The sequence below is a fragment of the Carcharhinus amblyrhynchos genome, chromosome 6, assembly GCF_965287045.1.
Source record: "Carcharhinus amblyrhynchos chromosome 6, sCarAmb.v2.hapA, whole genome shotgun sequence".
NCBI lineage: Eukaryota > Metazoa > Chordata > Chondrichthyes > Carcharhiniformes > Carcharhinidae > Carcharhinus > Carcharhinus amblyrhynchos.
The window spans coordinates 61,152,689-61,168,261 of NC_137329.1; the positions used below are offsets into that span (position 1 = coordinate 61,152,689).

The window sequence follows — 15,573 nt, forward strand, 5'->3', positions numbered from 1 at the left end:
GAACAGATCCCTGGGTCAATGCACTGGTGACCGACCTTCATGCAGAAAAAGACCCATCTACAACTGTTGTCTGCCTTCTGCGGACAAGCCAGTTCTGGATCCACAAGGCAACATCCCCTTGGATCCCATGCCCCCTCACTTTCTCAATAAGTCTCATATGGGAGACCTTATCGAATGCCTTGCTGAAGTCCATATAAACCACATCCACTGCTCTTCCTTTGTCAATGTGTTTAGTCACATTTTCAAAAAACTCAACTAAGCTCATAAAGCACGATCTGCCTTTAACAAAGCCGTGCTGACTACTTTGGTCATACCACTCTAAATGTTCATAAATCGTGTCTCTCAGGATCTTCTCCATCAACTTACCCACCACTGAGGTTAGACTCACCGGTCGATAATTTCCTGGGCTATCTCTATTCCCTTTCTTGAATATAGGAGCCACATCCGCAATCTTCTAATCCTCCGAAACCTCTCCCGTCTCCATCGAGGATGCAAAGGTCATTGCCAGAGGCTCTGCAATCTCTTCCCTCACCTCCCACACTAACCTGGGGTACATCCCATCTGTCCCAGCGACTTACCTATCTTGATGCTATTCAAAAGCTCCAACACATCCTCTTTCTTAATGTCCACATACTCAAGCTTTTCAGTCCGCCGCAAACCTGCACTACAACCACCAAGATCCTTTTCCACAGTGAATACCGAAGTAAAGTATTCATTGAGCACCTCTGCTATTTCAACTGGTTCTATACTTTCCCACTGTCACATTTTATAGGTCCTATTCCTTCACGTCTCATCCTTTTACCCTTCACATATTTGTAGAATGCCTTAGGGTTTTCCTTAATCTTACCTGCCAAGACCTTCTCATGACCCCTTCTGGCTCTCCTAATTTCCTTTTTAAGTTCCTTCCTACAAGCCGTATACTCCTCTAGATCCCTAACATTACCTAGCTCCCTGAACCTTTTGTACGCTTTTCTTTTCTTTTTGACTAGATACATTACAATTTTCATGCACCACAGTTCCTGTAACCTACCACAACCTCCCTGTCTTATCGGAACGTTGTTGTGCAGAACTCCAGACAAACATTCCTTGAAAATCTGCCTTCTTACTTCGGCATATTTCCCCAAGAATACCTCCTTCCAATTTACATCTCTAATTTCCTGCCTGATGGCTTCATATTTCCCCTTACTCCAGATAAACACTTTCCTAGCTTGCCTGGTCCTATCCCTCTCCAATGCTAGTGTAAAGGAGATACAGTTATGATCACTATCCCCAAAATGCTCCCCCACTGAAAGGTCTGACACCTGACCAGGTTCATTACCCAATACCAGATCGAGTACAGCCTCTCCTCTTGTAGGCTTATCCACATACTGTGTCAGGAAACCCTCCTGAATACACCTAACAAACTCCTCCCCATCCAAACCCCTTACCTTAGGGATATTCCAATCAATATTTGGGAAATTAAAGTCTCCCATCATGACAACTGTGTTATTATTACATCTCTCCAGGATCTGTTTCCCTATCTGCTCTTCAACAATCCCGTTACTATTGGGCAACCTATAGAAAACACCCAGTAAAGTAAGTGACCCCTTCCTGTTCTGTACTTCCACCCACAGAGACTCCGTAGACAATCCCTCCTCAGCGTCCACCTTCTTTACAGCTGTGACACTATCCCTGATCAACAGTGCCACTCCTCCACCTCTTTTGCCTCCCTTCCTGTCGCTCTTGAAACATCTGAAACCCGGCACTTGAAGTATCCAGTCCTGTCCGTGAGACATCCAAGTCTCTGTAATGGCCACCACATCACATTTCCAAGCAGCGATCTACGCTCTAAGATCATCCACTTTGTTAACAACACTCCTAGCGTTAAAATAGACACATTTCAAACCTTTGGTCTGAGTGCTCCCCTTCTCCGTCACCTGTCTATCCTCCCTCTTACACTGTCGACAATCCCTCTCTATTTGTGAGCTAACCTCCTCGCTCCCAATCACTTTATTTCAATTTCTTTATGGCTCCTTCAATCAGTGGAAATATTTAGAAGAAGCCATAAGACCAACACCCCCCGCTTCTTCCCCATCACTGCAGTCTCAACGCACCCATCCCCCTGAGAGGCCCTCCCCAACACACATTCGGAGAATCCCTCCCATGGAGGTACCCGGAGGGCTCATCTCAGCACCTCAGTGCAGCGAGGTTGGCGAATTTGGCACCTGTAGCATATGTTGGCACTTCCAAGTTTGTACTGCCAGTTTGGAACTGTGCCATCCTGGCAATACCAGCCTGGCATTACCAAATGTACCAAGGGGTGCCAGGGCACTGTTCAGGAATGTCCCTCTCTCCCAGGGGCTATTTGCACCTCACAAAACCTATTGCAAACCTTGCCATGGTGTGAATATTCAGTAAAGTGGATAATGTGGCCGGGGTTCTGGCTAATTATATTAAAATCTTGTCCTTTGTGGACATGAACCTCATGACGTCACAGGCAAGGAGCATGGAAAATTGGAAAATGCTACTATGGTGCAGAGACAATGAAAGATACATACACCGGAATTTTACAGTCCTGCCCACCATGGGGATTGGAGCAGGGGAGGGACAGACCATGGGAAGGTCTGTTGACTTTAGGCACAATCTTTTGATTTCGGGATGAGCGAGGCCATAAGGTCCTGCCCACAATGTTTCTAACCACTGAGGATCCACTGCTCCTTTCATAGCCTTTCAAATGCAGCAAAGGTCCACAGCAAGGACAAGGACAGGAGCTCTGGGAGACATAGTTCAAAAAGGACCAATTGCTTTTGGCATTGCAAGGGAAATCTTGGAACATGAGGCTATTCACTTTTTTATGCTGTGTGAACCATAGCTGATGATGTCCTGGAGCTACAGGGCACTGATGAAACCTTTACATCATTTGAAGAGGTGATGGATGTCTTTGAGAAATACTTCAGCCCAATAAAGAATTGCCTGATGCAAGGAGCAAAATTTAATCAGAGAACCCAATGGTTAGAAGAGTTTGTTAATTCCTTCATTGGTGATCTATAACAGCTAGCAAGTACCTGTGATTAAAAACAGAAATCGATTGAAAATCACATTGCAGAATATCATTGATGATGTGCTTACCAACTTGTTACAATTGAAAGAGGACCCAAGCTTAGAGAAGCCTGGTCAGATTTCCAAACAAATGTCCAAGTTGAGATGTCAAAATTTGGGTGAGATGTGCGTGTAAACCCAGGACTTATCTTTTGAAAATCCTATGCAAAAGCTCACCAAGGCCCGCAAGGGGATGAAGGACCTCTTCCAACTGAATTCAATGCTCTTGATGTGAAGTGAGCAGGTAGCACTATCACAAAGACTGCCCAGCAGAGGATCTGAATGTTTTCACTAAAACAGATCTGGTCATCTTAAACAGTTTTGTAAATCAGAATCAACATTCAAGATAAGAAAAGTAGAAAATGTTTCTATTTGTTCAAGGTCCAAGAAATAGGGAATATGCCTTTGTAACCTGATGATTTTCTAGGTGAGATCAAAGAAAATGATAAACAGTTCTGGTCTGTGGAGTTAGTAATTCAAAACTGCAGAATGGAAATTAAATTTGACATTGTTACAGAAGTCTCTGTCCTATCAGACAGATTGTATTGATTTTCAAATTGGCTTGAAGGAGTCAGAATTTAACCATCTGGTTGAATGTTGCTAGGGTCTGGAGGCAGATGCAGATTTTACGGATTCAGTAGGGTCTTTTGCGGATTCAATAGGGTCTTTTAAAGACTTTTGGATAAGTACATGGGACTTAGTAAGATAGAAGGTTACAAGTAAGCCTAGTAGACAGGGACATGTTCGACACAACTTGTGGGCCGAAGAGCCTGTTTGTGCTGTAGTTTTTCTATGTTCTAGAATTTCTCTGTTCAGCTGCTCAGTGTATTTCAGACTTGGTCATATATAAAAACTCAATGAAGTTTTTTTGTGAGACAGCAAGTTACCATTGAAGGAAATATTTCCAAAGTTGGTTGAGGAACTGATGTACTTCCATTAAATGATTTTTTTTGACCCAAGGTGGTGCCAGATCTTGCAACTTCTTGTAAGCTGTGCCAAGCATACCTTATAAATCTATCTTTACTCTCATTCTATGCATCTACAACTTTATTCTACCTCTTTTAAACTCTCTAACAACGATTTAATTCAATCTTTTAAAGATTCGGTGACACCCCAGCTATGACTGTAACACCACATTCTCCATTCTCTCCTTTCCTTCACTATGATGGCACAATGGTTAACACCGCTGCCTCACAGTGCCAGAAACCTGGGTTCAATTCCCAGCTTGGGTCACTATCTGTGTGGAGTTTGCACATTCGTCCTGTGTCTCTGTGCATTTCTTCATGGTGCTCCGGCTTCCTCCCAAACTCCAAAGATGTGTGAGTTAGGGGGATTGGTCATACTAAATTGCGCATTAGTGTTGGGGGATTAGCAAGGTCAATATATGAGGTTACAGGAATAAGGTCCGGGTGGGATTGTTGTCAGTGCAAACTCAATGGGCTGAATGACCTGCTGTGTAGGGATTCTATGTATATTATGTTTTGTTTGTACAGTGTGCAAGAAACAATACCTTTTACTGTACACTAATACATGTTACAATAATAAATCAAATCAAATCACATCAATTTGTTCATATGCATTATGAGAATCACCATCCATGGAACAACAGGAGGAGATTGCAGATCTCTTAGTTCTTTTCACAATTTTAAAAAAATAGAATATAGAAAACACTGAAAAAGATGGTGATCTGGGCAAGCTTGTAAACTTAGGTTGGTCTTTCCTGACAATCTGTTGAAGAAGTAGATGATCCACTGGAAGATGAGGTCCCCGAGATCATTTGAACCTACTGCCAAAGTTAATGAAATATCTGTTGATATTCCTCCTACCCCTTCTTGGCAATACAAAAAAAATCCAGCTTGATTCTCTCTTGTCTCTTCAGTGAGGTCTTCACTAGGGAAAGGACTACAGTGATTTCCTCTCACAAGATGGATACAAAATAGCAGTCAGAGTCTATTTACTTTATTATCCTTGCTGGGAAATTTAAGGAAATATCTTATGAGCTCTGAGTGATATCTGCAAAGGGAAGCCATATTTTGAGTCAGATCATCAGTGGAAGACCTTATCCTCCATTCCCTTAGCAAAACATCCCAATAATCACCTGTAATTGTATATTTCCAACACAACAATTCAGAATTCAGTGTTTCAGCTACATAATTGTTTTGACATGAGAGTATAAGATGAATAAGTTGTGAAAATAGATGTGGCCTCCTATGTTTTATAAATGCAGGCATTGAATATAAAAGTGAAGAAGTAATGGGCAGAATCTTCCCCTCTGTGGCTGAGATGAGAAACTAATACGTAGCTCTCCAGCTGCGCAGCTGAGCTTTCTCTACAGATATTAGTACTCGCCTAGCAAAATAAAATCTGGGCTCATGGTTTTCAGCATCACTTCCGCAGGTGGCACCTGTTGGAGCAGACAAGACCACCTCCACAGAGATTGAGGTATCATCTTCAAAAGCTGCCCAATCTGCAATAAAAATAAGCTCTCAGCCACACCTCCACAGTGGACCCCCCACAAGCATTGGACCTCCCCAACATCACAAAGGCATTGTGGTGACCCCCGATAAACACTGAAGTGACCCTTCTCACACAGGCATTGGGCCAAAACCCCTCAATACAAGTATCATCCCACTACAAAGAAGGGGAACCCCTCCTGCCTTATGGGGCCTGCCCCTGGTGCTGTGACTCTAGAACAGGTTGGCATTGCCAGAGAGAAGTGTCAGGGCAATGTCAGGGCATTGCCTTGGTATGCCCCTCTGCTATCCAGCCAGCATCACCCCCCCTTCCCTCCCCACCCTGCCTTGTGTAGGGGCTATTCTTATCTTGGGCTTTCTGACAGATTCCCTTCGATTGATTCTCATTTTTATATATTATGTGACATCACATCACCAGAAATGAATATTCTGTCAAGGGAATCATATGGTTTAGATGCAGAAGAGCATACAGAATTACCAAAGCAAAACTTAGTTCATGCAACTTGTTTCTGGTCTGAAGTTGGGTCCATTTCTCCTCGATCCTCATAGACAGCCTGGTCTCACTTCTCATTCCACTGGGATGCTGCTCTGAGGAGATAAACCAGAACGTGCCCCAAATGATAATGAAGTACATTCATTATGACCATCAAGACAGTTAGTCCAATGACCTTCCATTAGATCCAAAAAGCCTTGTGACAGAAAGGGTTGCTATGATCATGTAGCAGGAATGCACACCAGATTCCATTCTATGCACTTTATGCTTTCATTGAGGTGGAAGTATCAAGTAGTCGTTGGCCCTTTTTAGCTATGCTGCCAGATGTTCTGCAAGTTCCTTTGAGGAAGAGAAAACTTTTGATGTTGTTGCCAAGCACAGCTGTACATTTGAGAATCAATTTCTAGACACTCACATTGATTTAGGTCAGAACGAGCATGAGCTATTTGAGATCATTGTGATCTTCACAAACATAAGGATAAGTATGCTAGTATAAACGTGAAGATGCAACACTACCAGCAAAGTATCACACAACACTATTTTAAGATGTACATATTGAACCAAAGCCTCCACAAGTAATGCATTTTTTCTGAAACATGGAAAATTATTTCACAGGCAAATATTTGAGTATCTTAAGGGCGATTCTCCCAGCCCACTGCACCGCTTTAGCAGGATTTCCAGTGTCATCAGCTCCACACCAGAGCTGTATAATTTATTAAAATAAGCATTCAAATCTGATTAATGGGCTTGTGACTGACGTCTCTGGGCCCACTATCCGTCCCCAACCCTGCCCCAGCCAGGAGTGTTTCACTCCAGCATCATTTACAATAGCTCCCCATTAACGTGGATTGGCAGTACAACCCTGCTGGACTAAAGGGGAGGTCATAGAGATCCCACAGGAGATCGCGAGCAAGGATGGGTGCCCCCTAGGCATTGCCAGCTGGGCAGTGCCAGTCTGGCCCCTTGGCAGTGCCCAAGGGAGCATCTTGGCCCTGCCCACTGGGCATTAGGCAATGCCAAGGGGTGGGGCCAGAGCAGACAGGGTCTAGAGGGGGTGAGGCCTCTTGGGGAGAGACTAGCGGGGGTAGGGGGTCCCACTGCCACTCTACACTTGGGCTTAGTGACAGAGGGATGGAGGCCAGTGATCAGGACTGGCTATCGGGGTGAGGGAGTGAGGGGTGGGGAGGTGGGGCAGGGGGCTTGACCTAGGGCTGCGAGGAGTGGGGGATGGCGGTGTGGAGGTTCAGGGCTACCGGTGGGCGAGGTGGGAGGGGTATCAGGAGATCAGGACTGCTACAGGGTAGTGGGTTGTGGCGGGTGGAGAAAATCGAGGCAGGAGGGCATTGGAGATCGAGGTGGGGTTGGTCTGGGCTGCTCAGACACTTCCAAAGGCCAGCCATTGGGCTGTGGGGGTATCAGTGGGGCCGTGATGGAGAGTTGCTGTGCTGGCCAGCAACTGAGAGGCTGACAATGCGGGCTACTGTATATGCACCAATCTCAGCACTAATAGATAGGCATATCACAGTGGTCCACTCAGTGCTATGCTGCTGGCCTATCCAGCAGGAATAGGCCCCACCCCACAGATTTTTAATAAGCTTCACAGTGTGGGAGATTCATTTTGAAAATCCTGTTGAAAACACCAATACCATTTATTCCAATTTTTATGCAACTTTTTCACTTAGAATTTTTTGGGGAGAATCCCACCCTTTCTCATTAGAGATTTCCTGTTCTGGTGCTGCAAAACTGCACATGAACTTGATAGAAAGTTTTGTTCATTACCACCTCCATGTAACATAGTGAAATAGAAAAAGGAGTCCTCATTATAATAGCTGTTTTGTACAGATCTGTTGGTGTTTCTGTGCTTTGGCTCCCAAATCCCTTTGCTTCACAACAGATTGTAATTTCTCACCATTTTGTAGACAGTCTGGTTTGTCTTTCTTGGGTCCAGAGTAAAAAGCCTCATACTTTACACATTGTTGTTTGTTTCACACCTATACTGTTTTTTATCCTTTGGGGAATAGTGAAAGAAGTGATGGAAGGATTTCCAAGCTGATTATCAGTCCACTGAAACATGTTGAATACTCCTGTGACCAATAAGTCCTGGTGTTGGACTTGAATCCAGAGTTTCTGGTCCAGCAGTAGGAATGGTACCACTGCACCACAAGGCCTCTGCTTTACACATTGAACTCTGTTTATTATTGACGTTCAAATTACAAATAACACAGTGATATGTAACTAATTTTATTGTTCTTTATTGCAGAACTGCTTTTACGAATGATTCACATCCTTCTATGGTAGCAAAAAATGATCCAAACATTGAACTTGGACAAATTCGAGGACTTTCCACCAAAGATGTTATAAGGATAAACAAGTTGTATAACTGTGGTAGGGTCAAAATATGTTCTAATTTGAGTTTATTTTCCGTGTTGAGTGGTGAGCCTTCCAAACAGGAGTTGGCCCTCTGAGCTGTCTGCTCCATTCAGTATGATCATATCTGATCCTCTGTCTCAGTGCCATATTCTTGCTTTCCCCCAATGCCCCTGATGCCATTAAATCAGAATATATTTAGTGACCTGGTCTCCACAGTCTGCTGTGAAAGAGAATTCCAGATGTTCACCACCCTTTGAGTGAAGACATTTTTCCTTATTTCAGCCCTAAATGTTCTACACCTGGGGGGGTGGTGGTGAGACCATACCTGGAGGATTCTGTGCAGTTTTGGTGTCTTAGTTAATAAAGGATAAACTTGCTTTCGAGGGCGTGCAGTGAAGTTTCAGTGGGATGGCAGGATTGTCATGTAAGGAGAGATTGTATTAATTGTGCCTGTATTCACTGGAATTTTGATGAATGAAATGTGTAAAATTCTGACAGGTCTGGACAAATAAGATGCAGGAATGTTATTTTCTCTTTTTGGAGGGTCTAGGAGAAGGGATCACAGTCTCAGGATTTGTGGTATTCACTTAGGAGTGAGATGATTTAATTTAAATTTGATTTGATTTGACTACTCTTGCCACATATATTGGCATACTGTGAAAAGTATTGCTTCTTGCATGCTATACAGACAAAGTATACCTTTTTATAGAATACATAGGGGAGAAGGAAAGGAGTGGGTGCAAATTATAGTGTAACAGTCATAGAAAAATCAACTCAATATAGGATAGGCTTATTCAAAAGTCTGACGGCAGCAAGGAAGATGATGTTCTTGAGTTGGTTCGTAGATGATCTCAGATTTTGTATCTTTTTCCCGATGGAAGAGACTGTATCCGGAGTGCATGGGATCCTTGATTATGCTGATTGCTTTTCTCAGACAGCGGGAAGTGTACACAGAGTCAATGGATGGGAGGCTGATTTGTGTGCTGGACTGGGACTACATTAACAACCCTTTGTAATTTCTTGCATTCATGGTCAAAACAGGAGCTATACCAAGCTGTGATATATTTGGAAAGGATGTTTTTTATGGTGTATCTGTAGAAATTGGTAACAGTCATTGTGGGCATGCTGAATTTTCTTTGCCTCCTGAGAAAGTAGAGGCATTGACTGGCTTTCTTAACTACAGCATGGCGTGGAGGGACCAAAACATGTTGTTGGTGATCTGGATATTTGAAGTTCTAGACCATTTCCACTTCATCCCCACTGATGTAGTCAGGGGCATGTCCTCCGCTTTGCTTCCCGAAATCAACGACTATCTCCTTTATTTTACTGATGTTGAGGGAGAGATTATTGTCATTGCACCATTTCACCAGATATGGGGAATTTCTTCACTCAGAGGGTGGTGAACCTATGGAATTCTCTCAGAGTGTTGTGAAGGCCAAATCACTGAATATATTTAAGAAGGCAATAGATAGATTTCTAGGCTGTAAAAGTGTTAAGAGGTATGGGAAGAGTGCAGGAGTTGTGGCAGAGGATCAGCTATGATCTTATTGAGTTCCTATTTTCTGTGTTTCTATAACCAGTTATAATACTGTCTAAAGTCTAACAATCACACAACATTTTACAGGTTTAAATGCTTAAATATATATTCAAAGTTTTCAGCAAGATTGAACTTTATGTTAAAACAAACCTAAAGTGAGTGGGGTCTCAAGAGAGCCGGTGGGGGGGCGGGAAGGGAGCGTTGGTGGCGGTGGGTTGGTTGTCGGTTAAATGTAACCAGGATGCAACTTAACTATGCCTTTGTTTTGTCTTGTGGGGTAAGGCTTCCAGGAAATTGGAGTCACTCTTGAACAGCCTAACATTACTGGAAGAATACATGCTTGTAAGTCAGGTTCAGGGAAAGATTGTGCTCCTTGAAACCTACCCTATCTTGAGTAAAATGTGATAGTTACCTTCTCCTACTTTCTGGAGAAAGCAGTTGACCAAAAGCAAGAATAGAAACTTGATAAATCAGTTAGGAAAGAGACATAGCAGAGATTTCTGTGGAGCCCACAAGAGCTGAAATATGGTGAGCGAGGTAAATGAATCAGGTAGGATACAAAATTTTGATTTCCTGATGGTGGGTTGAGTAATAGATACAATCAGTATGATTGTCACATGTCATGTCTCATGCTGCCTTGTGGCAAGTTCGTACTTACAGTACACTTGCTTGCTATGAATAATCATCAACATAAAACCTTTTTAATTATATTCTACCTTCCAAATAAAGTCAATTGTGCATAAGAATCTCATAAAACCTGGTTAACATTCATTTGAAGGTTTTGTGCACCAGTTGGCTTTGTGTAATTTCTCTCAGGTCAGCGAGTTTCCTTGTTGAACGGATAGGATTCTCTGGTCTCCCAGCCATGTATTTCTCAGTGGTGGGAAGCAGTGTGTCATTCACTGGTGGGAGGATTCTCTAGTCCCAACACTGTCAATGAGACTTCCCATTGAAGATCACTATGCCACTGGGAAACCTGCAGGCAGGAGTGCGACCAGATACCCCCACTGATGTGAATGGCTGGAGAATTCTGGCTTATAGCACAAGGAAGAGGAGCAAGAGAATGGCAGCTTTCATGGAAGCTTGACACTGGAAAGGATAAATCAGAGGTGATGGATGGTGGCGGTGGGGCTGATAAATTCAGGTTTGAGTGGATGGAGCTGTTGAGGAGACATGGAAGGTGGGATGTAGCAGTGTAATGAGAAGGGCATGGCATGTTAAGTGTGTTTGGAGAAATGGGGACAGTTGGTAAAAGTAAGAAGATGAAAGATCTGAAAAGTAGATGAGCACTATATAGATGTGGGTCAATCTCAAGGTATTGCTGACAGATCTTTACAGAGCTTTGCATTCACCTACAGCATTTCTATTGTCCTCATTGAGAGTAATCACAATTCCTTTCCAATGCATAGATCAGCCTGCATGTTTAACCATGCCGTGGTAACGCAGAAGAGTGTGACATGCGACAGTAATAGCATGAGTTTGGGAATGTGGAAGGGCAGTGGAGCATGGAGCCAAAAGAGTGTGGACTGACACTTGAACATGAGGTTGGGGGTGGGGTGGCAGGTGGGGGGGGGAGGGATTTGCGGGGGGGTGGGGTGTGCAAGTCTAAGCTTGAATTGCAGCAGTTGAAAGGCAGCAGTTGAAGATTGGCGAGTGAGCTTGGCAGTTTATCCTTGGCAGCTAAAGAGTGTAGAGGTCTCTGTTGTCCACCTTCGTAAATAGTTCTCTCTGAATAAATAGATTAATTACTTTCTCCTGCCAAGTAATTGTAGACTTTTGCAATTATCACATTTGGTGATGAGGTAAATCACCAGCTCCTGGAATCAAAGGGAGAAGAAAGTCTGTCTATTATTAAAAAAAATCTTTGCAGCCACAGTAAGTAAATAAAAGCCCCTTTTTGGAAAAATCAATGCTTGTGACCCAGAGACTGAACACTGGGCTTGATATCTTGAAAATCAATGTTATTTATTCATCACTAATAAAATTACAGGAGATGAGAAGCAAAAAGTCATTCTGCTCATGGTATGTGGATCTCCGACGTTTGGAGGGAGATTTTCCAGCCTCTCTCACCCCAAAACTGAAAAATCCCACCAGAGGTCAATGGGTCTTTCCATGGTCTGCCCGTCACCCTCTTCGATTCCTGTGGCAGGCACAACAGGAAAATTCACCCCATAATCTCATTAGAAATTTAACAACCTTAGGAACTAAGGGGGCAATCTTACTATCTCACCGTGCCTGTTTTTCAGCTTCCTATCTCACCATGTATGTTTTGGGGGGATATTGAGCAGACGGTGATGGTCATGGTGTTCTGAGCTCAGGGCTTGGGTTGCCTGGGGGCAGGTGGGGGTGCTTGGGGGCAAGCAGCAGTAGTTGACAGGTGGACAGCTCAGGGGTGGGAGTGGGGTTATTGGGGGCAGGAGTGTCGGGAGCTCAAGAGTAAGGAGTTGCAGAACTTGGGGGTGGGGAGGTGGAGAGCTCAAGGGTAGAGGAGGAAAGCTCGGGGGCAGCGAAGGAGAACTCAGGGGTAGTGGGGGAGAGCTCAGAGGTAGTTGGGGAGAGCTCGGGTTTAATGAGATGAATTCAAGAGTAGGGGACATGGAGAGCTCAGGGGTAGTGGAGGAGAACTTGGGAGTAGTTGGGTAAGCTCACAGATAGGGGAGGTGGAAAGGTGGGAGTAGTGGGGGAGAGCTCAGAGAAAAGTCAGGGAGAGCTTGGGGGCAGTGGGGGAAGAGCTCAGGGGTAGTGGGGGAAGACCTCGTGGATAGTGGGGGTGAGTTCAGGGGTTGGGGAGAGGTAGAAAGCTCAGGATAGTGGAGGAAGAGCTTGGGGATAATGGGGAGAGCTTGGGGTAGTGGAGGAAGAGCTTGGGGATAATGGGGAGAGCTCGAGGGTACTTGGGGGGAGAGCTCGGAGGGTCATAGTGGAGAACTCAGGGGTAGTGGGGGAGAATCCGGGATAGTTGGGGAGAACTTGGAGGTGATGGGGGAGAACTCAGGGGCAGTGGGGAGAGCTTAGGAGTATTGGGGTGAGCTCAGAGGTAGCGGAATTAGAGAGCTCGGTGGGGTAGTGGGGGAGAGCTCGGGGGTTACTGGAGGAGAGCTCAGGCATAGGGTGATGTGGGGAGCTCAGTTGTATAGCTGCAGAGCTTGGGGGAGAGCCCAGAGGTAGCAGGGGACGGGGGTGGGGGGGAGTTTGCAGAGCTCAGGGGTCGGCGCTGGCTAGTGTAGAGCACATTCCCCTTGGGTGCTGAGCAATCCCTCGTGGGACCTCAATGTAGTCACTACGTTACCCTTCCATACAGTAGCTACTGAGGGCTCAGTGGCTGTCCGCTGATGCTCCATTGCAGTAACCCCACTAACAGAAACAACAAACAGGTCTCAGAGCTGTTGTTCCAAGCAAGGGAGCACAGGTGTTAACATACCTCTCATACAGTATGAAACCTTCAATGCTGCCCTCAACAGGAACATCCCATTATGGTAATGAGGATGCCCCGTCTCCACCTGAATGAACTGCAAGTCATTCCTGGAGGGCACTGCACTCCACTTTCAGGAGGCTGTATCCATGTTATGCTTCAAGACTTCCCAATGGGGTCCCCCACACAGACACCTGTGCTTCAAAAATCATGGCACATATCAACTCCACTCTCCCAGATTGTTTGGATCCACTACAGTTGGCCTATCACCGCAACAGATCTACAGTAGTTCTCCCTGGCCATTCACTCAACCCTGTAACACTTGGATGACAAAGACTTTATGTCAGATTCCTACTGATTAATTACATCTCAGCCTTCAACATCATTGTCCCCACAACACTAATCTCTGAAATCCGTGGCCCAGCATTTGACTCTTCCTTCTGTGAGTGGATCCTAGACTTCCTAACACACAGACTACAATCAGTAAGGATAGGCAACAACACCTTCTCCACGATTATCCGCAACATCAGTGCCCTGCAAAGCTGTGTCCTCAGTCCCTTTATACTCCTCATATACCTATGACTGTGTGACCAAATTCCTCTCCATCCATTTTCAAGTTTGCTGATGACACCACCATAATGATGAGACAGGGCCCAATTTACCATTTTGATTCTAAGTGCTGGGCAGACTTGAAACTAGGAGTGTTTCAGATCTGATTTTTACACCGGTTTTCTGGCACCCCATATCCTCTCTGCCTGAAAAAGAATAGCAATTCCAAATCATGCTACAGAAGCCTGTGGGGCAGGGTTTGTTGCACCCGAAATGCTGCAGCTCCAATTGGAGCCTTCAACTGCGCATGCACAATAAAAAAAATTAGAGAAACATTCCCCTGCCACATCGCTCCTTGGCTGGATAATGCTTCCCCCTGGACCCCACAGGCATCGCCTCACCCCCACAGCATTACTGAACCCTTTATATCCCCACCTACCCATTACCCAGACCGATTGCGGCCCCCTGCCCACCTTCCTTCCCATCGATCACATGAAGAGTGGCCTACCCTTCCTCCCCCACCGATCGCACGCAGAATGGCAACTGCCCTCCCCGCCCCCCCGATCCTCCCCCACTACTGCTCCCCCACCAGGGAACAATCTGACCTGCCTCCCTGTCCCCTTCCCACCAGAAAGCAATCTGACCCACCTCCCTCCACCTCCACCAGAAAGCCCTCTGACCTGCCTCCCTCCCCGTCCACCAGAAAGCAATCTGACCCACTTCGCTCCCTCCCCCACCAAAGAGCTATCTGACCTGCCTCCCTCCCAACTCCCCACCACTGATCTGAGTCAGAGAGCCACCGCAAGCTCTGAACTTACGTCCCCAGAAGTTGGAGTGCCCGAATTGGACCTTTGTGGACCATATCTGTTTCACGCTGAATCTGGACAGGCGAACGCAGTGGTAAAGGGGAAAATGCTGGTAAAGTTGGGCATCCAGCCCATTAATTCAATTTAAATGCATTCAAATGCATTTCACACCCAAAATTGGGCACAACTTGATGGTAATATCAGACCCACAGAGTACAGGGAAGAGATAGAGAATAGAGATAGATCACCAACAACATTTCCTGGTCCCTCTACACCGACGCTGTAATTAAGGAAGCCCACCAATGCCTCCACTTTCTCAGAAGGCTAAGGAGATTTGGCATGTCTGTTATGACTTACACCAATTTTTACTAACGCTCCATAGAAAGCATCCTTTCTGGATGTATGACAGCTTGGTATGACTCCTGATCTGACCAAGACTGCAAGAAACTACAAAGGGGTGTGAATGTAGCCCAGTCCATCACGCGGACCAGCCTCCCATCCATTGAGTCTATCTATACCTCTCGCTGCCTTGGAAAAGCAGCCAGCATAATCAAGGGCACTACACACCCCTGACATACTCTCTTCCACCTTCTTCCATTGGGAAAAATATACAGAAGTTTGAGATTCTATATCAACCCACTCAAGCATCTTCTCTGCTGCCATCAGACTTTTGAATGGACCTATTTTATATTAAGTTGATCTTTCTCTACACTCTAACTATAACCATAACCGTATATTCTGCACCCTCCCCTTCCTTTTCCCCTATGTACTCTAGTTACGATGTTCTTTGTCTGTATAGTGTACAAGAAACAATGCATTTCACTATATATCAATACATGTGACAATAATTAATC

At 45.0% G+C, this 15,573-nt stretch overlaps 1 protein-coding gene across 1 annotated transcript in view; it reads left to right on the top strand.

Annotated features, from left to right (window-relative positions):
• LOC145344339 (astacin-like metalloendopeptidase) overlaps nucleotides 1–15,573 on the top strand; it is a 228,578-nt gene that overhangs the window by 124,258 nt on the left and 88,747 nt on the right. The window contains exon 8 of the mRNA XM_080191469.1: nucleotides 8,306–8,430. Within this exon, the coding sequence (XP_080047595.1) occupies nucleotides 8,306–8,430 (125 nt within the window). The remainder of the gene's footprint in view (nucleotides 1–8,305; nucleotides 8,431–15,573) is intronic.